Source organism: Solea solea, chromosome 18 (assembly GCF_958295425.1).
Source record: "Solea solea chromosome 18, fSolSol10.1, whole genome shotgun sequence".
Lineage (NCBI taxonomy): Eukaryota > Metazoa > Chordata > Actinopteri > Pleuronectiformes > Soleidae > Solea > Solea solea.
The window spans coordinates 2,651,838-2,676,828 of record NC_081151.1 but is presented as its reverse complement, the minus strand read 5'-3'; the positions used below and the strand labels follow the sequence as shown (position 1 = coordinate 2,676,828).

General features: G+C 41.8%; 4 protein-coding genes across 7 annotated transcripts; 1 reads left to right on the top strand and 3 right to left on the bottom strand.

The window, feature by feature from the left end:
* Positions 1-133: 133 nt before the first annotated feature.
* ppie (peptidylprolyl isomerase E (cyclophilin E)) lies at positions 134-5,323 on the bottom strand. The gene is made up of 10 exons (XM_058614548.1): positions 5,255-5,323; positions 3,374-3,472; positions 3,191-3,234; positions 2,768-2,794; positions 2,105-2,186; positions 1,251-1,354; positions 1,038-1,161; positions 749-934; positions 509-651; positions 134-336 (listed from the first exon to the last, which is right to left on the bottom strand). The coding sequence occupies exons 1-10, from the start codon at positions 5,283-5,285 to the stop codon at positions 268-270; spliced, it is 909 nt and encodes a 302-aa protein (XP_058470531.1). The 5' UTR covers positions 5,286-5,323; the 3' UTR covers positions 134-267.
* Positions 5,324-5,767: 444 nt separating this feature from the next.
* Positions 5,768-14,669, bottom strand: pabpc4 (poly(A) binding protein, cytoplasmic 4 (inducible form)). Of its 2 annotated transcripts, none has more exons than XM_058616061.1 (15): positions 14,038-14,669; positions 11,210-11,403; positions 10,200-10,315; positions 9,127-9,266; positions 8,953-9,047; positions 8,742-8,879; positions 8,539-8,634; positions 8,184-8,453; positions 7,880-7,970; positions 7,112-7,207; positions 6,883-7,013; positions 6,704-6,794; positions 6,456-6,586; positions 6,272-6,379; positions 5,768-6,183 (listed from the first exon to the last, which is right to left on the bottom strand). In XM_058616061.1, the coding sequence occupies exons 1-14, from the start codon at positions 14,228-14,230 to the stop codon at positions 6,278-6,280; spliced, it is 1,884 nt and encodes a 627-aa protein (XP_058472044.1). In that variant the 5' UTR covers positions 14,231-14,669; the 3' UTR covers positions 5,768-6,183; positions 6,272-6,277. The 2 variants fall into 2 exon arrangements, with proteins under 2 accessions (XP_058472044.1, XP_058472045.1); XM_058616062.1 differs by having other exon boundaries at positions 6,883-7,007.
* A 758-nt stretch (positions 14,670-15,427) lies between these two features.
* On the bottom strand, positions 15,428-21,445 carry zpcx (zona pellucida protein C). Of its 3 annotated transcripts, XM_058615541.1 has the most exons (11): positions 20,357-21,445; positions 20,035-20,096; positions 18,083-18,399; positions 17,902-18,014; positions 17,761-17,822; positions 17,512-17,683; positions 17,315-17,420; positions 17,074-17,159; positions 16,679-16,755; positions 15,810-16,599; positions 15,428-15,507 (listed from the first exon to the last, which is right to left on the bottom strand). In XM_058615541.1, exons 3-11 carry the CDS (start codon positions 18,293-18,295, stop codon positions 15,486-15,488), a joined length of 1,641 nt encoding a protein of 546 aa, XP_058471524.1. In that variant the 5' UTR covers positions 18,296-18,399; positions 20,035-20,096; positions 20,357-21,445; the 3' UTR covers positions 15,428-15,485. The 3 variants fall into 3 exon arrangements, with proteins under 3 accessions (XP_058471524.1, XP_058471523.1, XP_058471521.1); XM_058615540.1 differs by having other exon boundaries at positions 20,035-21,445; XM_058615538.1 differs by lacking the exons at positions 20,035-20,096; positions 20,357-21,445 and having other exon boundaries at positions 18,083-18,607.
* Positions 19,666-24,591, top strand: tmem54a (transmembrane protein 54a). Its single transcript, XM_058615544.1, has 6 exons — positions 19,666-19,803; positions 22,016-22,212; positions 22,717-22,776; positions 23,038-23,232; positions 23,321-23,458; positions 24,058-24,591. The coding sequence occupies exons 1-6, from the start codon at positions 19,791-19,793 to the stop codon at positions 24,184-24,186; spliced, it is 732 nt and encodes a 243-aa protein (XP_058471527.1). The 5' UTR covers positions 19,666-19,790; the 3' UTR covers positions 24,187-24,591.
* Positions 24,592-24,991: the final 400 nt, after the last annotated feature.

Sequence of the window (24,991 nt, the reverse complement as noted above, 5' to 3'; positions counted from 1 at the left end):
GGTTCTAAGGATTTGTTTGAGGATGATTAGTAGGACAAAATATATATATATATATATATATATATACACACACACACACACACATAATGTAAAATGTAAATGTAACTAGAGTAAGAAAAAGTAATCCAACATGTGATTTATAAAAGTATGACATGTAGAAAAACTGTGTTTATTGAAATATTTACATGGCAGAGGACGTGAGTTCAAAGACACATGAACACACTCGTGCTCTCACACACATTTACACAAAAATTTACTTTTACTGATTCACACATATTCTCCACAGTCTGAAATGATGACTTTCTGCTTGGGTTTCCCATCTTTTGTCCCTTGAGCCTGCAAAAACAAAGATTTTAATCACAATATAACTCATTAATCACTGTAACACAGACTTTAGTTAATTTTCTATTATATAGAAATAGAAAATTATTTAACTATCATCTAAACCCATGGGAACGAGACATTTTATTCTATGTGTTACGACAAATGGAATCGTTTGAACGTTTACCTCCATTGCACGGACCACATCCATGCCTTCCACCAGATCTCCAAACACCACGTGTTTGCCGTCCAGCCAGTCCGTTTTGTCGGTGGTGACGAAAAACTGGGAGCCGTTACTGTTTGCCCCGGAGTTGGCCATGGAGAGCTGTCCTGTGAGCACGAGAGACGAGGTTTGACCACCAGTCACCGACAGTAAAACACAAAACAACAAAAACATCATCCACTGACCGCTGACCGACCCGCTCACCTGGAGCTGTGTGTTTCAGGACAAAGTTCTCGTCGTCAAACTTCTTGCCGTAGATGGACTTGCCGCCGGTGCCGTTGTGGTTGGTGAAGTCGCCTCCTTGGCACATAAACTGAGGGATGATGCGGTGGAAGCTGCTGCCTTTGAAGCCGAAGCCTTTCTCGTGTGTACACAGGCAGCGGAAGTTTTCTACCAAGGATTTTAGGAAAAGGAGGTTTATGGTCTCTTTCTCTAGTTTGGCACAGAGAAATAAAACTAATAATAGCACACAAATAATAATAATCTTTCACACCTGCTGTCATTGGAACAATATCAGCCCGCAGAAGGAAGCGTAGCCTTCCTGCCGGCTTGTTTCCGATCTTAATGTCCATGTAGACCTGAGGATTAACTCTGCCTTTTTTAGCCGGGGGCTCGGCCTGCAAAAACAGATCACACAAATTGTGTTAACGCCTTCATGAGGTTAGCGTCAAATACACAAACACAGTCAACAAAGAAACCCTCTCACCTCCTGCGTCTCTGTGTTGGTCGTTTCTCCACCTGCAGCCTCCGCCTCGGCTTCTTCTATCGTCTTCCCTGAGAACTTCTTCAGCCAGTCATCATCCGACCAGACTGAGGAAAAGTGCAGTCAAGAATCAGATTAAAATCAGATTTAAGTGTCCATGCACAACTAATATATCTACACACAAGTGAAGCTTGAAGCTTTTTTCATGATTAAAACAAGATTTATGATTGTTTCAGCTTCTTAAATGTGAATATCTTCTTCATTTCTTTGCTCCAAATAACAAAGAAATCCTTAAAAGTCAATCATTTTGGTTTGTGGACAAAAACAAGACATTTGAGAACATCATCATTTACACGTTTGACAAAGACTCATCAACATTTTTTAACATTTGACATTTTATGGACCAAACGATGACTCGATTAATCGAGAAAATAATCGACAGATGAATCGATTATGAATATAATCGTTAGTTGCAGCTCTAATGTGAACCCACATTTGTAGAAAGCAAGAAAAGTGAGGGACATAATTTGAACAATCATCCTGAAAGGTTGCAGTGCAGAACTCCAGTCTCTCAAGACAAAGTCAAGACTTCTATACACTGCTATTATCAACACTGTTGTTAAAGCTGGCTTCGCTGTGTAGTGAGGGGTGCAGCCTAGATCCTCCATCAACAGTTTTGATGTCGTTTGTGTTCTGAGTATTTTTCAACCACATTTGTATTTGGTTTGAAACAATCCCGTGTTTTTGCTTTACAATCAAACAAAACTAATACAAGACAAATACATGTATACAGTACTTTAATAAACATTTAGAAAATGTGTTAAATTGACCAATTTCAAGCAGTCATGAATAATCACCTGGTCGAGAAGAACCTTCTTTGATTCTCATGGGCTTGGCGATGTTGACCCGGACCGTCCGTCCAAAAAGCTCAGACTCATTCTGTGTAAGTGTAAAAAAAAATGGACATTAACAAAAGTTGCTTATTCCTCAGTCTAAATGTGTATTAGTTTTAGTCAAATTTTCTCTGATGTTCTCTTTGGATTGTAGGTGAATTTAGTCCAAGACTCTGCATTAAATACATTTGTTTACGCGCATTTATTGTCATCCTCAAATTTATATTTAATGAAACCATATTTAGCACATTTCTTCTTTTTCAAAAGGTTGATTTTCAGTTAAATCTTTTGGATCAAAACACGGCCTTAAGGACAAGAGTAAAACATACTAAATTAATCGTCAGATATTCTCATAATTTTGAGGTTTGAGGTTTTTTTTTTAAAGAATTAAAACAAGGTTTCTGATTTTTCAGCTTCTTAGATGCAAATATTCTCTGGATTCTTTGCTCAAAATAACACAGTAACATACACACACTGAATCATTTTGGTTTGTGGACAAAACAAGACATTTGAGAACATCATCATTTACAGGTTTGAGAAACACTGTTTTATGGACCAAACAACAGATGAATTGAAATAATTGTTAGTCACTGCCCTGATGTGTGTGCAGGAATGTGATCCACTCACCATGTTATCAATGGCTGCTGCAGCATCCTACAGAAGATGGAGGACATGGTTATTCAACATGAAAGGATCTCTGGGTGCAATAACTGAATATGTTTATATCAGTCTACCATGAACCTGCTTCATACAGAACAATATAATGAGAGTAAAACAGTTCCACACGTTCCACACTGTTTACCAACCGAACTTCAACTGAACTCCATCATACTTTGTCTTATACATTGTGTGTTTTATGGTTTGTGGTTGTACAAAAAAGAAGTTTAAGATAACACAAAGATAAAAGGTGTGAACAGTGTGTGTTAAATTTCTACAATGCACCTTTGTCCTGATTTGATTCTTACAATGAATTACTCATGGTCTAGCTATGAATACTGTGATATGTTGGTAGATATCAGACTCTTACAGACTCTTACAGTCTCTACATACCTCTGCCAGTTCAAACTCGATGAAAGCAAACCCCCTGTGCTTCTCTGGAAAAAGAAACACACACATTCAAAACATCATTTTACATTTCACTCTCTGTGTTTAATGTCACATGACATGATATGAGACAGTACACTCATTACTATCACACACACAGTAGTAGTTAGTACGAGCTGTGACTCTTACCGGTCTCATAATCGAGCGGTATCTGGATGTCTATGATGTCTCCAAAGGGGATAAACGCTGCATGCATCACCTTCTCATCCACCTCTTCAGCCAGACCACCTGATAAAACACACACACACACACACACACACACACACACACACAGTGTTAATGTACATGCACCCTGGGACTGAGCAATAATGTGTTTGAGATATTGTTTTCTTCAGTATCAATATAGGAAAGGATTATTAAATATTAATATAATGCTTGTGCACTGGGCGAACACACTTTGAAACACACACACCAAACAACTGTCAAGGATTTGCTAAATGTTTCACTGTTTACTGTCCATAAAGATGTTTATTAAATTCATTTAATTTTAATTCATCATTGTTTCTGATCAAAACCCAGGCTTTAATTATACAACGCTGTTTATATTAAAACCCCCTTTTTGATGTTGCTGATTATCTGTGTAACTTTTTCATTTCTGTCAATATTTTCTATTTCTATTGTATGTTTTATTGTATAATACATTTATATTTCTTTAACATGTAAACAGAGGCATTTTTTTCAAAGACAGCGGGTGGATCATAACAATAATAATACATAGTGTAATAATTAGCATACAACAAAACAGTATAAAAACACATGAGAAATACTAACAACATACTGCAGAAAAGTTGAAGCTATTGAGAATGTGCCTGTCTGAAGAGAATCTGAGGTTGTAGTGTTTTAAGGGAGAGTGTTCCAGAGGAGAGGGGCTGATCAACTGAAGGCTCTCGACCCTATAGTGGTCAAACAAGCGGGTGTGAGGGTGAGTTGGATGGAAGAAGGCGACGTGATGATGCGGGCAACAGAGTTTTGGACCAGTTGCAGTTTATGGATAAAACTAATAGAAGAGAATTACAGAAGTGGAGGCAGGATGTGACCAGAGTGTGAACCACAATAACAGTACTGTTGTCAGTGAGAGGCAGGAGATGCTGCTCAGGTGGAAATGTGCTGAACGATTGACATTATTGACCGAAACTACAATAAAAACAGTGCTGTGGACAAGGTGAAGCACAGGTGCTACTGAGAAGATCAAGTCATTTCTATATGTTTTAATTTTTAAATTAATAGATTCATTTTGCATCATAAATATGTTTGTTTTTTTAATTGTTGCATATTAAAACAACCACTTATATTTTGAAATGATCCAATCCAACTTTATTTGTAAAGCACAAACAAACACAGTGGACCAAAGTGCTGTACAGAATAATGGATAAAAGTCAGAATAAGTAAGAGACGGAAAAGCTCACACGTGGCAATCGAGTACATTTTAAAAAAGGAATTATTACAGCATATTATACATCAATTTGAGCTCATATCGTCCACCGCAACTGTTGCTTTTCCCAAAAGAGTTGGGCTTTTTCTTTACTTGACTGACCCCCGACTGACCAGACGAGACCGTCAAAGCTATTAAATACATACTATTTACATTTTAAATAGTATTTAATAGCTATGTGCATAAGATAAGACAGAATATGGTTTTCAGTGTTGTTTAAACAGTCATTTCAAACTCGTTTCAGTTTAGAGTTTGGAGAAACTGCGCCACAGTTACACGTTTACGTACGCCTAACTTAACTAGTCCTTCTCATTAACTTAACTACACAACCAACATAACCCAGAGTGTTTAGTTCATACTGTTGTGAAAAGTGTAATAAGTTTATGACATGCTGTATTTCGCCGGGTGCCTTGTGTGAATGTTTTCACGTTACGTTCACTTTATATACGTTTCGACCCCGAGAAGTCGAGATTAATGAGATTAATAACCTTCAAACGTTCAAACGTCAGCTAAACTCAGTTAAACAACGTCACTGCGGCGAGTTTTAGTGAAAAATAAGAAGAAATCAAAGAACTCACCGACATAAAGCACTCGTTTGCTGGCGGCCATGTTGGATTTAACCCTTCAACTCTAACCCCGGAAGCTCGTGATTGGTGGAGTCAAACTAAAGACCACGCCTCCCATGTCTCGTGCGTTCTACTGCCACCTGTCGGACGAAACCTTTACTTCGATCTTATTGATCCAATAGGAACAATATAATGATCAGAACTTTACGTTTTTAAGTCAGAATTTTCATTTTCTTTTATTTTGCTTTCAACATGTTTTTCACATTTAATAAAATAAATGGATTAAATATAAGGATTTAAATCAAATACATGATAATGATGAAAACATCACACCCTGATTATCAACATGATAGTATTTAGTTATAGCTATTATCATATAACTCAGAAGGTCATCTGTTTTTGTTTTTTAAATCTTATTCATAATTTTCTTTTTCTGAGTGAAAGAGCATATGTAACGCACCCAATTTTCCCCCCAGGGATGAATAAAGTATTCCAGTTCTGATCAAAAAACACAAGACTTGTAACCTTGATATATCATCACTTTATTGACAATACTGCAGACTCATGAAAACATGATAGTAGTCCATCATTTCAAATCAATCATCAAACATCGAGAAAGAAAAAGAACAACAGCTCAATTTCCTTCCAGAATTTCTTTTTTTCTTCTCTCCTCAGCCACTAAATGAAAGGTCCTGCAGTCAAGAATTCATTTGCACTATCGCTTTAGGTATAAGCTCTTATTTAAAAGTATTACAGATCTAGAAAACTATGAAGTGTAATTTCTTTTCTTTTTTTTTTAAATGGTTCAAGTATGTTTCAAAATTACATTTTCTTTCTCTTTTTTTTGCCTTGGTTTTCATTTTTGCATATTAGTTCAGAGGACTCTGGTGTTTGGAGTCAGTGTTTGTTTCTCTTCCCATCTCTGATTGTTTTTCTGTGCCCTGTAAAAACACAATGACTTTACATTAGTGGCACAAAAAAAACAAACTCTGTGTGAATCTGAATCAAGTGTGAATTCATTTATCATACCAGTCTTCAAGATGTGGCTGCAGCAGGAGTGGAAGCCATGCTGCCCACTTTTTGGGTGGCGTCCTTCTTTGCCTGATGAGCCTGGAGCACGGCCACAGCTTCTTCCACCTGCACAAAGATACGTTCCATAAGAATACAGTCATAGTGCGGTGCGACAGCGTGGAGACAGACATGGAGACGTTACCTTTGAACGCAGAGATTCATGAGACTCCAGCATATGCAGCAGTTCAGAGTTGTCGATCTCCAGCAGCATACCAGTGATCTTCCCTGCCAGGTTGGCATGCATCGCTTGAATCAGTGGGAAAAGACGCTCTCCTAATTGTTAAAAAAAAAGAACAATAATCAGGCTCCTGAAGCGTTTCAAACTGTCGTACATCCATACTTCAAACATCTTGAATTGCAGTTCATTCATCGTGAATGATGAGTGTTTACCCAGCATCTGTTTCTGCTCCTGAGGCGGCGCAGCAGCAAGCATGGAGGCAGTGAGAGGCTCCTGACCTTGAACGTGCACCGCTGGCTGCGTCTGGAAAACGCAGATCAAGGAACACAGTTAGGAAAATGACAACAATGACGACGATTTGGACGGTGGAGCTGGTGTTCTTCACACGTACCTGCTGTAAGGCAATCGGCTGCACTACCTGGGGGTTGGGGTTACGGACGCCGGTGGCGTATTTGTAAGGAGGCATGGCTCGAGGGCCCGGGACTCCCATCGATGGGCGAGGAGCCATGGTCTGGCCTGTAGCTGACGGCCACGGGAAGAAATGGGGGCAGAATTTACACAAACATCTTCCAACATCCAATAAAACTGCACAGGTGATGATCAGTTGTTGGTGAACACACCTCGTGGACCCTGTGTGTTGCCACCAGGACTCATGTGTCTCAGGTTGGCACGTGGTCCTGGCTGACGCAGTGAGCTGGGCATTCCCTGGAAACCACCTGAAAGAGAACAGAAGCAGAGATTTAAACCACAGAAAATGAATTTTTCTTAAATGATCCATGACAGATGTTATGTGTCCTCTCGGGACGGGAGAATGGGCAGCCAGCTGCAGAGCTCTTTGTTTTTTTTCCTCCCTCCTTAGATGGTTTTTCTTCACTCTTCAGTTCAGAGGTTTCCGGCAGTCCTATTTTTCCAACCCTTTTCTTTTGTTCACCATGTTTTAAAAAAGGGATGAGTTTTGCTAATAAAACAAACTGAATTATTAACTGGGTAAACTTGTGACTTCCTTCTATGTTCGGCCTCCTATGAGCCGTGCGTATATCGTCTTAAGGGAGGAGGCTGTAACTTTCTCTGTGTTTCTCAGTATAGCAGTGGTTAGATTACACTGCTGCAGACAGGTAGTAGGTATTTGTTTTATGCCACGACAGATGGAGGCAACAGCTGTAAACTTTACAGACCTCTCACTTTACTGTGCTAGTAAAGTGAGAGGTCGGTGTATGACTGAAAACACAAAAGAGTGAATTCTACTGCTTTAAAAAACAGAGCTGTATACACACAAACGCTCCCTCACACACATCATTTCTGTTAATAAAGACCAAACAGAGGCAGAATAACAAATAAAGCATTAAGTAAACTACAGTATATCAAATACACAGGCATCACATGCTCACCTTGACCTCGACCACCCTGTTGCTGCCACCGAGGGTTAGGTCGCATTTGTGCCAGCTGATTGGGTGCATAGTATGTCGTCCTATTCTGGGCCTGGTGGACACAAGAGAGACATTTGTCATTTAAACGACCGCTGACCGGTGAAGAGACTACTTTATTTTAGGCCAACTGAGGGCAGCAGAAAGAACGAAAACCCAGTAAACTCAACACTGACACTGACGTGTGTATTATCCACAGTGAGTCACATGTATTTACATATCCAGCTGAGTCACATGAGTGATTCTCAGACGACTGTAACTGTCCCACCTGGGGCACGGCGGGCATGAAGTAGCCGCTGGTGGGCTGGAACTGATTGATGATGGCGTTGGCCGGCATGGCCCTCATGCCAGCGATCCGCTGCATGTACTGGTTGGTGAGATGTGCCTTGCGCTCCTCCTTGCGCTGAGCGAGAGCCACGTACAGAGGTTTGGAGCCAACGATGCGGCCGTTCATCTCAGTCACAGCCTTGGTGGCTTCTTCAGGCGAAGAGAAGCAGACAAAGCCAAAGCCTTTAGAGCGGCCTTCTTCAAGCATCACCTACAATATAGACAACGTGTCTGAGTGACTTTAAATACACAAATAATGTCAATAAATAAAATGGATTATATCTATTTTTATTTACCTTGGCACTTGTGATGGATCCAAACGGTGAGAACTCCTTACGTAGTTTCTCGTCGTCTATCGTGTCGTCCAGGTTCTTAATGTAAAGGTTTACACCCTGAAACAAAACACAGGGGTACAATCACTGGACTTAAAGCTAAAGTGCATAACAAAACAAAAATTACCACGGCATTTAACTTGAGAGAGAAGCTAGTTTCCACTGACCTGATAACGACTGATCCTTTCTTGCTTCAGCAGCTCAAACTTCCTCTTCAGCTCCGCCTGTCGCTCCATCTTCTTCTGCGCCCGCCCGACAAAAACGGTCTTTCCGTTGAGCTCCGTTCCGTTCATGTCCTCCACCGCCTGCGGATGAAGACGCAGTCATCACAGGAACTTTTCTCAGCAGATGCACTCAGACACATTTAGTTCAAATTACCTTGTTTGCATCCTCGTGCTTCTCGTAACTAACAAATCCAAAGCCTCTGGATTTGCCCGTGGGGTCGGTCATCACCTTCACACTCAGAGTCTTACCTTCAAATGTGAGAAAGAAGTGAGTTTAAATGCGAGTTAGGAGTGAAGGTGGAGGCCGAGGATCGAGTCTCAGTTTTACCATATTTGTCAAAAAGCTCCTTCAGCTGCTCGTCCTTCATATCGTCCCCAAAGTTCTTGATGTAGACGTTGGTAAACTCTTTGGCTTTGGCGCCAAGTTCGGCCTCCCGCTCTTTGCGCGACTTGAAGCGACCCACGAATCTGAAAACAGGGGGAGAGCAGCGAGACGCACTCTCGTAAAACGGTCCTGACGAAATCCACAAAGCAAACCACACGCCACCTCTTCTGAATCCTCATTCCAACTCTAAAACACTGGTTATCCGGGGCTCTGAGGTGAAGGATGCTCCACACAGACCTGACCACACAAACACCATAACACAAGTAAAGTAAAGGAGAGGACATTCTGGTTCTGATTCTACGTTTCACTGTGTGAATCTCATCCTTCCTGGAGTAAACCATGGAAAAAGAATCCAGCTGCTGTTAATATTAATATCACCAAAGGCAGGCAGATATGTTGGCATGCTAGACAACACAGTGACAACCATCAATAATCCAGGTCCAAAACGTGATGAGGAGGTGGATGGAGAGGGATGGAGCAACAGAGTCTCACAGTACAAAGGAAAGCTGAGGTGGACCAAATGATCTTATATACCTTGTTGTGATGACCTCTCCCCTTCTGCCATCCAGTATTGCATTCCTGCATTCGATCCATCACTAAAACACACAAGCGTGGTCATACACACACACACACACACAAACACTCCAAGACGGGGTGACCAGCATGTGGACAAATGAAAAACAACAACAACAAAAAAAAAATCTGGCAGGAAAGATAAGTAAGAGTTTTAGTGAGTTCTCGCTCAGTTTCTCGAGGGTTATCTTCAAACCAGCGGCAGTGAGGGGGGGGGGGAGTTTATTAGTCAGAGAGTTTTCCACACACAAACTCACCAACTGAAAAAAGACACGACAAGTCAGTTCACTCAACACAAGGACAGAGCAGTCAAGTCAGAGTTATACAAACACGTGACACTTGATATCAGAGGCCGTCACTCCTGAGCAACATCTGGACAAACATGGACTTACAAAAACTGGAGTTCTAAACAAGAATGAACACGGTGACGGTGGGACACTCACACCTTGCGGTCATTGAGGAGCATGCCGTTCATCTTCTCGATGGCGCGGTCGGCCGCGTCCTGCGTCTCAAAGTGGACAAAGGCGTAGCCCTTGGATCCGTTTTCGTCGCACACCACCTGTCGCACGACAACACAGACCGTTTGGATGTAGTGTGTAACATTAGCCGTATAATCCTGTTTGTAGAAGTGTACAATCACTTTAAAATAAAGAGGAAAAATAGGCTTTTTGTGTAGCCTTTAATTTGTACTTGAGGCAAGGATGGCCGCCACGTTTCTGCAGGTAGAGCATATTTAGTTGTGTATTTTGCATTTTAAAATGAATAAGAATTAAATGCTTTCTAGTACACAGAGGCCTCTGTTGTTTCTTTGATGCACTTAAGGCTCTGGTATACTTCCAAAGAGCGTGTTAGGTGCACGTGGACAGCATATGCCTGAACTGAATGTCCGAGTATTATTAAGCCCCGCCCACCAAGCAGGAAAAAAACGGTCATGGGCAAAGACAGTCGCCCGAGCCTCGGCGTGGCGACCCTCGAACCGTCCGACACCCGGGTCTTTCAGCCGTGGAGCTGTAGCATCGCTCTCTCCTTCTTACTGCCACCCGATGGTGAAGTGGGATACTACAGGACCCTGACGCGCAACTATACCAGGGTCCGGGATTTGCAATGCGTGGCATGTGTGCAGAAGTATACCAGGGCCTTTAGGAGAGGGAGGGGGTGAGTGAGCACAATCTGCAGTCTCACCAGTAGATGTCACTCATTCCTACACACTGGACCTTTAACCTGACCTTTAACCTTAATTCATTCATTTTGTGATTCAGGAAAAAAGGCTTTTGAAATATTAAAGAAACAATATTCTGGGTTTAAAACCCTTTCAGAAACATTTAGAACAAACTGTATTTGGGGATGAGGTAAACTGCACACTGGGATTGGCACCAGCAGCCACCATGACCTTCATGTGGAGGATAAAGTGGTAAATGGATGAATGGATGAATGAGTGAGTGAATGAGTGTACCTTGCACGAGAGGATGTTGCCAAAGGCAGAGAATGTGTCGTACAGGGCTTTGTTGTCAATGGACTTGTCGAGGTTCTTGATGAACACGTTGCCCACGCCGGACTTCCTGAGGGAGGGGTCTCTCTGGGACCACATGATTCTGATCGGTTTCCCTTTCACCACGTCAAAGTTCATGGTGTCGAGCGCTCGCTCAGCTGCAGGGAGGGAGAGGGAGAGAGGGAGAGAGGGAGAGTGTCTAAAAACATCAGCAGCTCAAATACAGTATTGGTCTGAAATGCAAACCATACCTTTGAAGCTCTAAACCTCAGTATTAACATGAAGAACAAGGACACACAGTGTGAGTGGTTGAGTGTATTAAAACAGTCTGTGCTGCCACAGAAGAACCACAACGTGAACAGAGAACTGAGCATGTGCAGAATAGATAAAGACACTGCAGTGGACCATGTGTGCTGTCTGTGAGCAGCTGTGTGTGTGTGTGGGGGGGGGGCAGACATATCACAGAGGCAGTTTTTAAAATAAAAACGTGTTGCCTTAGATGTAACAATGGCTCTTAAATGTCAACGCAGGTGTAAAATAGTCGTACATCCTTTTGTTCAGTCACTCCACACACACACACACACACACACACGCGCACACACACACACACACAGTCCAGGCTTTCCAGCTAAAAGTGTCTGGTAAACAAAACAGAGCTGCCTTGCGTCTGCTGGCATCAGCAGTTTGGCTCACAATTGTACTTCACAAGCGTTGTGCTCAGAGAAGGTGTGTGTGTGTGTGTGTGTGTGTGTGTGTGTGTGTGTGACATGTGGACTTCTGGAAGGTTCACACAGAGAAATCTTTGTCACAAAAACAGATAAATGATAAACAGTGAGCCAGTGAGAGCTGCTGTGCTTCAGTCATGTGAGAGTGAAGCATTGTGGGCAGGCAGATTTTGGGGCTGCTGAAAAAGTAGCTCTATATTTAGAGAGGGGTCCTGGGAGGTATGTGCTAGCTTATTGGACTGAGAGTAGAGTTGATGGGGAAGAGGCGACGTTCACACCAGGAACTGTTAGATGACGACACCGGATCTCGTTAACGCAGACACGTGAACTGTGAGCAAATCCAAAGACGATAAACAAGCACATACATTCACGTGTGACGCTGCAACAAATCATCATTTCCCAACTATTTCTTCCCTGACGTTCATTAAACATCAGGAAAAAATGTTTCTCAAACCTCAGAATTACATTTCATTTCATGCACAAATCAAACATATTTAATTTAGTCATAGAGCAGCAAAGAAACAAAGAAATATTCCCATTTTTGACCCAGAGACACAAGTCTGGACTCCATGTAACACCCCCCCCCCCCCCCCCATGTCTTCACCTCCAACAACAAATGGCGTTTATCTTGCTTGTGGCTCTTTATCCGTTTACTCGTGAAACTTCCCTTTGGTCGTAAACCCACCCTGACTCTATACTCGTCACAGGTGCTGAACGTCGATAAGAGCCACTGACGTCTCCACAACAATGTGAACATTATCAGCAGACAGCTGGAGATGAGACGACCACGACACCTGTCACCGCTGCTCAGTGTCCTGATGTCAACCAAACATTCTTAAAGTTTACATTTCTGTGGCAGTTTCTTATGGAGGTAAAATGCTAGCTTCAGACACTATAAGAAGACACAGGTGTCAAACTCAAGGCTCGTGGGCCACATCCGGCCCGCCATGCAATTGAGTTCGGCCTGTGAGATAATATATTATGTCTTTCCTGCTTTTTTTCCCCACTGACTATAGTAACACACTTATCAAGGTAAAATAAATAAAATAATTAAACGTGGAACTTTTGAAAACACAGACCTTTATGCATCTAGTAAAAATGACTGAGACAATGGAATTGTTAGTTATTTGTTTGGAGGTTTTTGTTATTTGACCTGATCTGGCCCCTATAAGAGATCAACTATCTCACATACATGCTCCTTAAGTTAGAGTATTATACATTCAACAATCAACAATTTAACAAATACTAACCCAAGAAACAGACCATGGTTAGTGATGAGCTGTTTATCTAACTGATGGTCAGTCATTAACACTTGGTGCTGATTACTGTCACCTTCTAATAGTTGGTAACCTACATGTGACCCAGTGTGGAGAACCTTCTGGGGCCACCATTTAATATCTACCCTTACCATTTAATATAATAAGTTAAAATTAGTTTTCTGTACATTTTTTTAATGCAAAGATATTTTTATTTCTTGACTGAATACACTTTTGTTTTGAAATTCTGTGAAATATCATCACAACTATTGTCTTTGATTCAAATTGGCCACACTTACTGAACAGTAAATTTGGACTTTTTTCACTAGATTGTGACCAGACTTGATGCTCAGCGCCCCCACAGGTCATTTCAGTTTGAGACCCTCTGTTCTAAGGATTTTCAACATCTTAATATTTGTAATGTCAGTGTGACACAGAACCCCACAGAGAAGCACCACTGTAGGGTCTTTGGGAATGAGTTACACCCTTTAAATAGGAGCAGAAATGGGTCATTTCTGGGCTGAACAACAATAATAATAATAATAATAATAATAGATCAACCAACCACATGTGTTTACATTTACATTTCCCACAGACTGAAGCTGAGGTGTGTGCTTTAAACAACAGTATTGACATACGTGTGTTATAGTGAGTATAAAAGAAACTGGGACATGCTTGTTATGTGGGTCAAACTGCGGAGAGCATCACTGGATTCTCCTCGTTCTCCATGATTTAGGTGCACATTTCTGCGGGTTGACATTGACATGGGTAACGTGGTGTGTGGGTAACATGCACCGTGTCAGAGTCTTACCGTCGGCGGGCTGAGAGAAGTTGACGTACGCGTATCCGAGCGATCGCCGGGTGATCATGTCCCTGCACACCCGGATAGAGAGCACGGGTCCGGCGGGGCTGAATTTCTCGTACAGCATCGCCTCCGTGATGTCCGGGTGCAGGTCGCCCACGTAGAGAGAAGCCATCGGATAACTCCCGGTCGCTGTGTTCATATCTCGGACCTGTCAAATGAATATGTCGGCAACTCTCTCCTCTCCCTCTCTCTATGATGAAGAATATGAAGAGATTTCTGATCCAATAACGACGACTGACTCCGACACCGAATGTCAAAGTTGGGAGGAAAAAAAAAAAAATGTAAAGAAAAAGAATCCGCTGTCCTGAAAGTGCGATTTCTTCCTTTAAATACGAAACACTTCGGGTTAAAGCCCGAGGCCTCCTGTTTGTAGGTGTTTTTTTATTTATTTAATATTTTACGATTTTTATTCAAGTTTGTTTGCTTTTTTTTTTTTTTAAGTATTGTGGTTGTTCTTGTTTTTATTTAGATTTTGTTGCTTTTATATTTTTTATATTCTTTTTATTTAAAGTTTTTCAAGAACAGTGAGTTGGACACTCACGGTTGTTTTGAGGCCGGGGAAAGAGGCTGCGTGTGAGACGCGTGGTCACTTTATAGAGAGGAAACAGTGTCCAGGGTCAAAGCTGCAGAGAGGAAAAAAACACACGGACACCATGTGCTGTAAAAGGGAGAGAGCACCGTGAGCTGTCCCCACTACACAGCCCAGCTGCCCACAGCGACCTGCACAGGGTTCTCACTGAAACACAGGCACGCACTGCACTGCACAACACCACACCAATACAAATAAAAACATGCGCTCAATTCATTCAAACATAGATTTGTACGACTATTAGGGCCACGTAAAAAAAAAAAAAAAAAAGAAAAAAACAGTATGAATTCTGAGATTTAAAGTCAGAATTCTGAGGGGATAAAAAAAAAATCTGAATTATTCGGATTAAAGTCAGAATTCTGAGGTTTCTAAGCAGAATTCTTAGAAAAAGTGTCAGAATTTGGAGATTTAAAGTCCAAATTCCAAACACCCTAATAAACCTGGTTTGATGACAATTCATATTCAGAATTGAAAATCTAGATATGTACTATGCGTTATTGACAACTAAAAACTTTGAATATAAATATGAAATTATAAACTGAACACCAGTGAAGGGTTATCTGAATGTATACACAGTAGTGCATATCATCTCTATCCATCTATCACACCTATTATTGTCTTCTGCCATCAGCCTGTGAACGGAAAGACGCAGCAACACATGCAGTGTGTGGGGGAATCTGAGCTGGTTGATGTCTTTAAAGAAAAAAAAAAAGCATCCAATGTTAAAATAAAAAAAGAGCAGCAGCATTTTTAATCAGTACCTTTATTCAATTTAAGTTTTTATAAAAGTCTCTTGAAACTGCCGTTATTCAGCCTTGTCCATCCTCCTAAAAAAAAAAAGAAACATTTGTTAAAACATGTAAAATAATTAAACATGCGTGTGTGATTGTATGAGTTCTAAACAGTCAGCACAAAAGACTCCCTTTATAAATCAGTTTTTTGTCCTCTTGTTCTAGTTCAGCAGGGAAAGTGGTTTACAAACATCATGGTTGTCCAACAGTGAGATACAGAGCAAAAACATTACAATATTGCTCACTTGAGTACATACAAATTGAATTAGGTTGCCAAAACACATTTCCCTGGCAGCCATGTTTTCAGTGACAAATCCTGGACAATCCCTTAAAAATACCTCAAGAAATCCAGGAAAGTTGAGCGCAGTCCTTTCCGACCGTGCTCCGGTTTCCCTTCTCTCAAACCCATCCCTCGTCTCATGACCTCTGGCTTCTTCATCACTTCCTCCTCCTCATAACTCAACGTCTGTGTTCCATCTGCACCTTTGGAGAACTGGAGTTTAGAGCGAATTATTGGTTCAACATCAGCCGGTTGATCTCGGGACTTCTCGGCTGCATCTGCCTGCATCCCAGTCAGCTCCTCTTCCTTTAGGTTAAGGTCAAAATTGAGGTCATTCAGCATCATCTCAACCGGTAGAAGGATGTTGACTTGAGGGACGTCTGTGTCCAACACTCCAGACCGTCCAAACCTGTTCCGTCTCAGAGACTCTGAGTCTCTTTGACCATCTTGACCATGTGAGGGTGGATTGAGGCAGGATGAAGGTCGTGGCTCAGGGAGCTCATTTAAAGCTACACTACGTTCCTTCGAGTCTGCTGTCAGACCCTCAGCCTCGGAGCCTTCGTCGTTATGGCGCTCACCGTCCTGCACCTGCCCGGGAAGCCAGAGGATCAGCCTGGAAACCGGCTCCTGACTCACGACCACGACGCCCTGCAGGGGCGAGGAGAGTTTACTTCTTGAAAGTGAAGCTCCAGAAACGATCGTGTCCGTCGCCGTGGCGTCAGACTGCATCGAGTCGCCAACAGCAGCAGGTGGAGGCCGCTGATGTTCAGAGGCGTCAGGCGTGGAGCTCGTCTTCATGTTGTCGTCCACGGTGACAAACGGGCCTGTGCTGACTGTGGCTCTGAAGCCTGAAATTACACCAGAGTTCACTTTGTGAGGTTACACTTTATCACCCAGTGATCATTGCACTTAAAAACAATCACTGACCTTCCTGATGGGGTCTGCTTTTACACTTTGAGCTACAGCATTTACACACCGTAACATCTCCACTCAGGTCTTCCCATCTGAAATAATATATTAATCCATAAATCAACAACTTTTGATGATCATTTGTGTTGAAGGTTTAATAATTTAAGTTTAATTGGCAAAAGTACTAACATTTCTCTGGTTTATTTTATTTAAACTAACACAATAAAGTAAAATGTGAACATTTTGTCCTTGGGCGTTGACTTTTTACCTTCTTAAATGTAAATATTTTCTTTGCTCCATATCACAAAGAAACCATCAGAATGTTTTGGACCAAATAAGTAAAATAATAATCAACAGATTAAAAACGAATATGAAAATAGTTCACAGAATACAAATCTGTATTAGTGCTGTACCTGGACTTCATCAAGTTGTAGTTGCAGGATTTGGAGCCAGTCGTGACACCCTGGTCTGAGATGATCGCAGTACAGTGGATGTAGATCTTCAAGAGAGAAAAAAAGTCATAATATTTATTTAAAAGACTATTTCATGTATTTAAAACCTCAGTAGATGCTCTAAAGTGTATTGAAACAGCAACATCTTGACATGGCCAGAGCGATAATCCAATAATTGTTGGAGAAAAGAAAAATATTTCACCTCCGCCATTAGATAAGTTGTGTTCAGAGCTAAGTTGACCACATCTCTTCTGCTGGAGGAGAGAAACTGTGCAACAGGATGAGGAGAACCCAGCGGGGCTGTGCACCTGGTAGAGAGAGAGAGAGAGGTTCACAGGTGATCACAGAACTAAACACTGGAGTGAGTGAGTGAGTGAACGAGTGACTGTAGCTGCTCACCCTTTGTTCATAATGACCGCATGCCGGGGTTTATCTCGAGGATCCGGGGACGCAGAGACGAAGCAGGACTGGATGAAAAGCTGCTCACCAGCTCCAGGGTTAGCAGAAACCTGGACGTTGACAACCTGGCCTCTCTTATAGACGTTAGACTCGGCAGCACTCGTCCAGGATGCTGCAGGAAAAGTAAAACCGTGTCTATAAAACAACATTCTGCAGCTTCAGGATCTCTCAGACTCATCTTTCACTCACAGTTCATGGCTTTAATATCAAAGGTCTTGTCACTCTCAGAAGACACGGCCTTGAAAAGAGACCTGAGAAGAGAAGCGTTGATCTTTGACATGAGGGATTTTTAGAGATGGACACTTGTCGATGTTGTGTTAACAGACTCACCTCTCTGGGATGCAGGAGACATGTACTGTGGAAGGAGTTTGTCTCCGGGCAGCCAGAGGTTCTTTCACAGTCAAGTGGACAGAGTTGGTGAACATCACCAAGCCATTCTGCATCTGCAAGACACAAGAGTGTGGATTCACAAGAGCCAACACACAGGTGAGGGAGACCGTAGTGAACTCACCTTCTGTGTAGTTCCACACTCATCGACACTGTAAGTGAAGACGACCTGGTTCGGTCGCTCTCCGTTGCTGGAGCAGCCGTTCCCCAGCTGCAGCTCCTCTGCAGTCAGCACAGCTCCATTGATTCTCTTATCAACCAGCACCGAGAAGCGGGATTCATCACAGAACACCTGCATCCTGGGGACGTTCATCATGGGAGGCAACTCTGCGTGCATGTGGAAGTCAGGACCTGGAGTTCGCCAGGAGCTGAAGACGGTGTCATATGGAGGGAAATCAAAGATTCCCTCGAATGGCAGAGGCTCAAACTCTGGGAAAAATCCTGGAAATTCATGGGACATTTGTGTGAGAGCATGTCTGTCTATGACTGAGTCTCCAGAGACAGAACATCCCAAAAAGACACAAAGAAATATCTCCACGACCCTCATCGCACACTTCCACAGTATAGCACAACCTGTGTGACTGCTCTCTGGCCACAGGTGAGACATTAATAAGGTGTGAGAGGGACAGGTGTTGATGGTCAGGCTAATGAGGCTAACATGCTGCGTTCAGGTCCCTCTGGAAATCTGTGCTTGTGTTTCTTCCTGACAACAAATTATTTGTTCTTCTTTGAGTAAATATGTTACATAATAACCAGTTTTCATCATCTGCAAAACAGAAGCATTAGTGAGCACATATTTACAGAAACAATGATGAATAAATATGATAAATTCACAAACAGTCCTACGTGATTTACAGTCACTGCTCTGATCCTTAACCCTTTAACACCTAAGCTTCAAAATGTCTGTCTGGACTTTTAGACTTATTTTAACCAGAAAAAATAACCAGAAAATGTCCTGTGAGTAAGTTTTTCACAATAACTTTCAATAACTGGCACTTATGTACAATTTACTGCATGTTAAAATACTGTTTTAACAATTTAAAATAAAGGAATTATTTAGATAAAAAGAACCCTGAGATTAATTATACACAGACACCAGATTGTGCATGTTAAATTTGAAATGTGATCAGTATAAAACATTTAAAATAACCTTTTTTTGATTCTTTGTCTCCTGCGACAGTGAAATTACCGTTAAATTCATTTAATTTAAGGGCGTCTCTCAGAGCACACAAGGTCATCTTACAATACATGATTAAAAAAGTGGAAAATACAATAAAGATAAATAGAATACAGGCAGTAAAAAAAATACAATATTCAAAGCTGAAATTTTTAAAACTTAAAAAGAACAAGAGAGCTAAAAATAATCTTAAAAAAGACAGAAAGACTCTTATTCTGCCCGGGTTGTGACCCCGGGTCTTCTGGCAAGAGTGCTAAAAGTAAATTCCAGGAATTCCAAACAGCCTGATGAATCTGTCTACATCTAAAAATGGAGGCAGTGTTTATAGTTTCTATAATAAACTTCATTAAAAACACTATCTGATTATTGATTATTAGGATGCAAACACTCTGTACTCACACACTGTGTGTTTTTTCAAATAAGACAAAAACCCTTTAACACACACACACACACACACACACACAGAGTCAGATTCCGTTGTAAAGGTAGTGGGCGGGGCTTCCGCACAGGTAGGCGGTGTTTACCGCCGGAGGTGAGTGGAGGAAGACAAGGACACACACACACACACACACCAACCGTCACTGAGGTGTCAGTCAGACATGACTTTTAACACAACTGCCACACTAATGTGACCTGAGAGGACTTTAACTCCACCATGGTTTATTTAGGTAAGTTCACGTGCACTGTTTGTGTCTTTAAAGTGCGTCAGACTTTCGTGTTTAGAGTAAGTTTTTGCGTGTTGAGTTTTTAAGGCGTGGTCTGCGCAGCTCAGAGGACAGGAGACATAATACCCTACATTTCCTTAATGTGTGTGCGTGTGTGTGTGCAAAGAAGACACTAATACTTGTTATTGAAACTTACCTGTCGGTGTTATACGTCATTGTAAAACGTTCACTTACATGATTTAAACTCTTAAAGCATTCTGTTCAGCATTATTTGGCGGTCATTCATAGGACTGGACCTTTAGCAACAAACAAAAGAAAAGGTGATAAACATTTCATTCAACAAACAAATCATTCATTATCAATAAGTATCCTGTGACATGTAAGATGGTTAAAGATGGACTTTTCAATTTGAAGAAACAGGTAAATTAAAACAAACATGAAACAGTACAAAGTTATTACATGTGTTATACAGCATATCAATATACTTATAGGACTTTTTTGAGTTCTCTCTCTCTCTCTTGTTATTGATTAATTGCCCAGCCATGAATCCACTCACTGTAACAGGGGTGGGTCAAAATATCGATTTGGTGATGTATCGCTCCTCGTGCAACGCGATAATCGATACACCAGCGCAAATATCGATATTTTAATTGAATAAATGAAGGTGCTCTAAAGTAAACAGTCCATGCCACAGACGCCAGGCGGGCGGCGGCGCTGCTCAAATAAATGAGGGAAAACCTGGTGAGGAAGTTACCTGGATGAAGAAGAGGGCGTTTACAGCGGGGTAACAACACACAGACCGTGAATAAATCGAGAAATCCTGCACTTTTAGCTTCTTTCACCAACGTTTTGTTTTCCTCAGTCAGACAGATATCGCGATGTATTGCTATATGGTTGTCTTTTAATATATGGATTATTACAGAAGGGTTGTATCGTGATGTTATTGGTATCGTGATGTTATTGGTATCGTGTGTCGTATCATGAGGTCAAAAGTAACAAACTTCTCTAAGCAGAATGAAAGAAATGAGAGATGGGACGATACCACTGTGTTTCCTGTCCGATACGATACTGATATCACAAACTCAGGTATCTACTGATACTGATATTAGTTCGATAAAGTCATTGTAGACCATTTATGAAGCAGCTTATTTATTTTTAGTTTTTTTATCCGTGCGATATCAGAGCCAGTGATTTTGACGAATATCGGGCCGATACAGATTCCCATCCCTAAAAGAAACATAACAAATATCGTAACCATCGTGATTAAATTATAGCATTACAGTATATGAGATATACAAAGTTACATTTACCATTATTACCACTTACATGCGTCTATACACTTCACACTGTATGACAGTTTATTGATTACACATTCAAGTGAAATATTTGTGACTAAACACAGTGTTTGTTTCAAAATAAGGGTTCATCCATCATATGTTTGTGTTGTGATGTGCACTTAAATGGCAGCAAACACTATTAAGTTAATCGTTTTGACACCACACAGCCAGAGTATTTCCACAGCACCCACCTGCATGAACAAATGAGACAAACGGGAGTCAGTAACCAGTTAGTCAGTCTCCACCTGACCCCTCAGGACAGGTAAATAAATGTGGTGGTGATATCTCCACGACCACACCCTGAGCTTTGTCCTGTTTGTTTCAGGGGGGTGGGTGAGTGGGCGGGGGCTTTTCCTCAAAGAGAGGAACAAAATATTCCAGGGACACACAATCACCCCCCGGCTGCACTGTTACCATAGCTGCAGCATTTCTGCAGCGGCTGAGATGTTCACCTGTCTCTGCCGGGGTCTCTGCAGGTGTTTAATTGTTGTAACTGCTCTTTTCTCACATGTTGTTGTTATGGTGTGTGTGTGTGTGTGTGTGTGTGTGTGAAATTCACTCTCACACATGTTCTCAGTGCAGTTACAGATGTGTGTGCTCACTGTTTTGGATTATTAGTCGATTACTAAATTAATCTAAACTATTTAATATTTATTTGACTTTTTTCATGATTAAAACAAGATTTCCAATTGTTTAAGCTTCTTAAATGTGAGTATTTTCTTCATTTCTTTGCTCTGGTTAACAAAGAAATCATCAAAAGTGAATCATTTTGGTTTGTGGACAAAACAAGACATTTGAGAACGTCATAATTTTTTTATGAACCGTCACTTACATGTAGACGTACAGACTGAACACTATCCTTGTCTTACCTCCTGTAGGAGTCTGCTGCGCCAGCCTCAAGGACAACAAAGCCCTGATGAAGATGGGGCTGGGGCTGGTGCTGGTGGGTCACGTCAACTTCCTTCTCGGCGCGCTGGTGCACGGCGCCGTGCTGCGGCACATAAACGTGCACTCGCAGGCTCGGACCATGGTCTACGCCATCTCTAATGTCATCGCCATTGTGGCCGGGCTGGTGGTAAGTGGTAGAACCTGCACGCAATTTGATAGTGACCTCATTAATATGTAAACACAGGAGCAGGGAGTGGATTAAAGTAGTTAGGGTTGTTTTTTTTTTTCACCTCCTATAATAACCTTTCATTGTTATGTAAAGAGTGACACTTCTGCGCTGCATCTGCGCTCTGTTTACTGCCTCACAGCTAACACTGTGGTGTCACGAGAGGCTTTGACAAATCACAGTGCAGCTTAGAGAGACTGGTGGAATAATTGCTTCTTCGGAAACTTAAAAGAAACCCATTAAAATGAAAAATGACAGTTGAGCAATAGACACGCAACGTTTGGCAGAGTTTCAGAGATGCAGATGTTGTCACATGAGTGTGTGAGAGGAGCTCAGAACACAGAGCCACAAACATCCCTGAAACTCAACAATCAACCATGTACCTCCTGTAGCTTTAACCTGCATTCTTGTACTTTGTTATCATGTGTGACATGAATTAACTGAGCAACATCCTGTGTCTCTCAGGGAATCATCGGGGGAATAACAGCCATCATCTTGTCCAAAAACAAGAGAAACCGGATCCTGGTAAATGAGTGTTCCCTCACTGTTGGCACAGCGTCTCCCTCCTACACTCGCTCTGCACACACAGCTGTCATTTTGTGGCTCCTGTTAGAACTTGCCCTTTGTTGATGACGGAGTGCGTTTTATTTAAATGACATGTAAATGTGTTTTCTGTACCTGCCTCTTACGTCTACCTGACTAAGGCGAAACACCATCACCGTTTACTGTGTTTTATTCTCGTGTGTTTCCACTCGTATTGACGTCGTCATCGTGCCGTCTTTGCAGCAGTGGGTCCTGTTGGTGTTCGGCTTCCTGGCCGGACTGTTGGCAGTCGCCTCCACGTTGGGCTTGTCGGTGTCTATGGTCAAAGCCATTATGGACAAAGGCAAAGGTCTTCTAACACACTGCACGTTCTCTGCCAAAGACGTCGGCTCTTCCAGCATCACGTACGAATGCCCCTTCGATCCGACGCGGATCTATGTGAGTGAAAGATTTACTGCCACTGCAGTTTTATGATAATACCTTCAGAAATGTTCATGTGGTTTTTATTTTTCTCTCTGTTTACCAGGCGACTACAATCATTCTGTGGGTGCCTCTCATCTTAATGTCCGTGGTGGAGTCGGTGTTTTCGTTCCGCTGCTTCGCTGCTTGCACGACGTTACTCTACCTCTGTCCCTGCAGGAGGAGGCCGACCCGGGCGAGGAGGGTAAGCCGCTGACGCACGACACTGACGGTTACCTACATGTAAATTGGACAGTGACGGTTTTCAAAGTGTGTGTGTGGGGGGGGGAACAAAATGTGTTTTGATATTTTAGAAATTTACATACAGCAAAAGTAATTGCACAGTCCTGTGGTAGAGTGGGAGTCGGAGTTTGATCTCCTGCTCCACTAGTCTACATGCTGATGACAACAGAACCTTTCTGGTATGCAAAGGCCATCCCATCGTAGTTTTCAGACGTGCTAGGGAAGGGAGGGGTGATGGGGGGGTGTGGGGGTCGTCCATTTGGTACATTCTGCAGTCTCACCATTCGATTTCTGTAACGGTTAACACACACACAGTACTTCATTTAAATTGTCCGTTACATCCCTCCACGCTATCATCTCTGAGTCTGAGCTGTTACCCTAAAACAAGCAGTCTCATATTCAAACTTTAAAAACTAATACAAAGTATCCTCTTCTAACTCTATCTTCTTAAAACCAACTCATTTGGTTCAAATCCAAACGTAACATCACACAGGTGTAAAATGCTCTGCTGAGGTCACATGTAAGCTTTTCTAACACGTTACCATTGTTGTATGGTTTCAGGTACGTATCCAAAGACCCGAAACCCTGACACCGGTCCCAGAGCCAAAGGTAGACGCTGAACCCGGGCCTGCAGAGCAGGACGACCTGCTGGACGGCACCAACGGAGCCGAGCAGAGTCACTGGCTGTGAACCTGCTTAAATCAAAATGACATTCGTTTCCTCATCATCTGTGAAGTTGTCTGTTACACACTTAACATCAGGAGGAGACATTTGTGGGACCTCAGTCAGCAAAAGCATGGAAATTTAGTACCATTTCTGTTTGTCGTTGGTTTGAAAAGCTTAGTTTTTTTTATATGTCTTCACATTATCTTGAAGTGTTTTCTCCATTTCTTTTTAAAATGCAGTAACCAAATAAGACACTGTTGTGTAAATTGTCTTTTTATGGCAGTTTTTATTGGTGTTTTAAAACGTGGTCAACACACACACACGCCCAGGGTCTGTGTGACATACTGTAGGTGTCATTTGTAATCAATCTTGTGAAAGTAAAACTTTCTTGCTTTTGATTTCAGAATACAAATATATACAACACGTGAACGCATTCTGACGGGGTTTTATTTCTGCCTCACGTGTCACAGCAGCGCTTCCCAAACCTTCTCCACGAGGACCGGGACCCACTTCGATGGCAAACTTGTGCGCGTTGTATCTTTAACACCAAACAAATCATGTGTTGTCAATGAATTACAACTTCATTTAAGCGTGTTATTTAAAATATATACTTGTAAGTCTTGACAAAAAAGGTGTAAAAACTCTGCACATTTGTGGGTCCCAACCCAGACCTTGGGAATCCCTGTTTTGAGTACTATACAGTATATTAGAAGTCCAAATATCAGCCGAACCTAAGCTTAACGCCGGACCCAAACATTGTTTAACTGAGTCACAAATATAAAAAAAGAAAAATACATACGTGTCACTTAAGGACAAATTCTATCATTAC

Coding starts and splice junctions, on each gene's coding strand:
- ppie (XM_058614548.1), bottom strand. CDS start 5,285: ATGGCCGCCAGCAAACGAGTGCTTTATGTCG. Junction 3,235..3,373: donor ACCGCTCGATTATGAGACCG/GTAAGAGTCACA, acceptor TTCTTTTTCCAG/AGAAGCACAGGGGGTTTGCT. Junction 337..508: donor ATGTGGTCCGTGCAATGGAG/GTAAACGTTCAA, acceptor TTGTTTTTGCAG/GCTCAAGGGACAAAAGATGG.
- zpcx (XM_058615538.1), bottom strand. CDS start 18,565: ATGTCTCACCTGTGGCCAGAGAGCAGTCACACAGGTTGTGCTATACTG. Junction 17,421..17,511: donor GCGGTCATTATGAACAAAGG/GTGAGCAGCTAC, acceptor TCTCTCTACCAG/GTGCACAGCCCCGCTGGGTT. Junction 16,756..17,073: donor TACAACTTGATGAAGTCCAG/GTACAGCACTAA, acceptor ATATTATTTCAG/ATGGGAAGACCTGAGTGGAG.
- tmem54a (XM_058615544.1), top strand. Junction 22,777..23,037: donor ACAAGAGAAACCGGATCCTG/GTAAATGAGTGT, acceptor CCGTCTTTGCAG/CAGTGGGTCCTGTTGGTGTT. Junction 23,459..24,057: donor GGCCGACCCGGGCGAGGAGG/GTAAGCCGCTGA, acceptor GTATGGTTTCAG/GTACGTATCCAAAGACCCGA.
- pabpc4 (XM_058616061.1), bottom strand. CDS start 14,230: ATGAACACAGCGACCGGGAGTTATCCGATGGCTTCTCTCTACGTGGGC. Junction 8,880..8,952: donor AGCACGAGGATGCAAACAAG/GTAATTTGAACT, acceptor CTTCATCCGCAG/GCGGTGGAGGACATGAACGG. Junction 8,454..8,538: donor GATCCATCACAAGTGCCAAG/GTAAATAAAAAT, acceptor TCTATATTGTAG/GTGATGCTTGAAGAAGGCCG.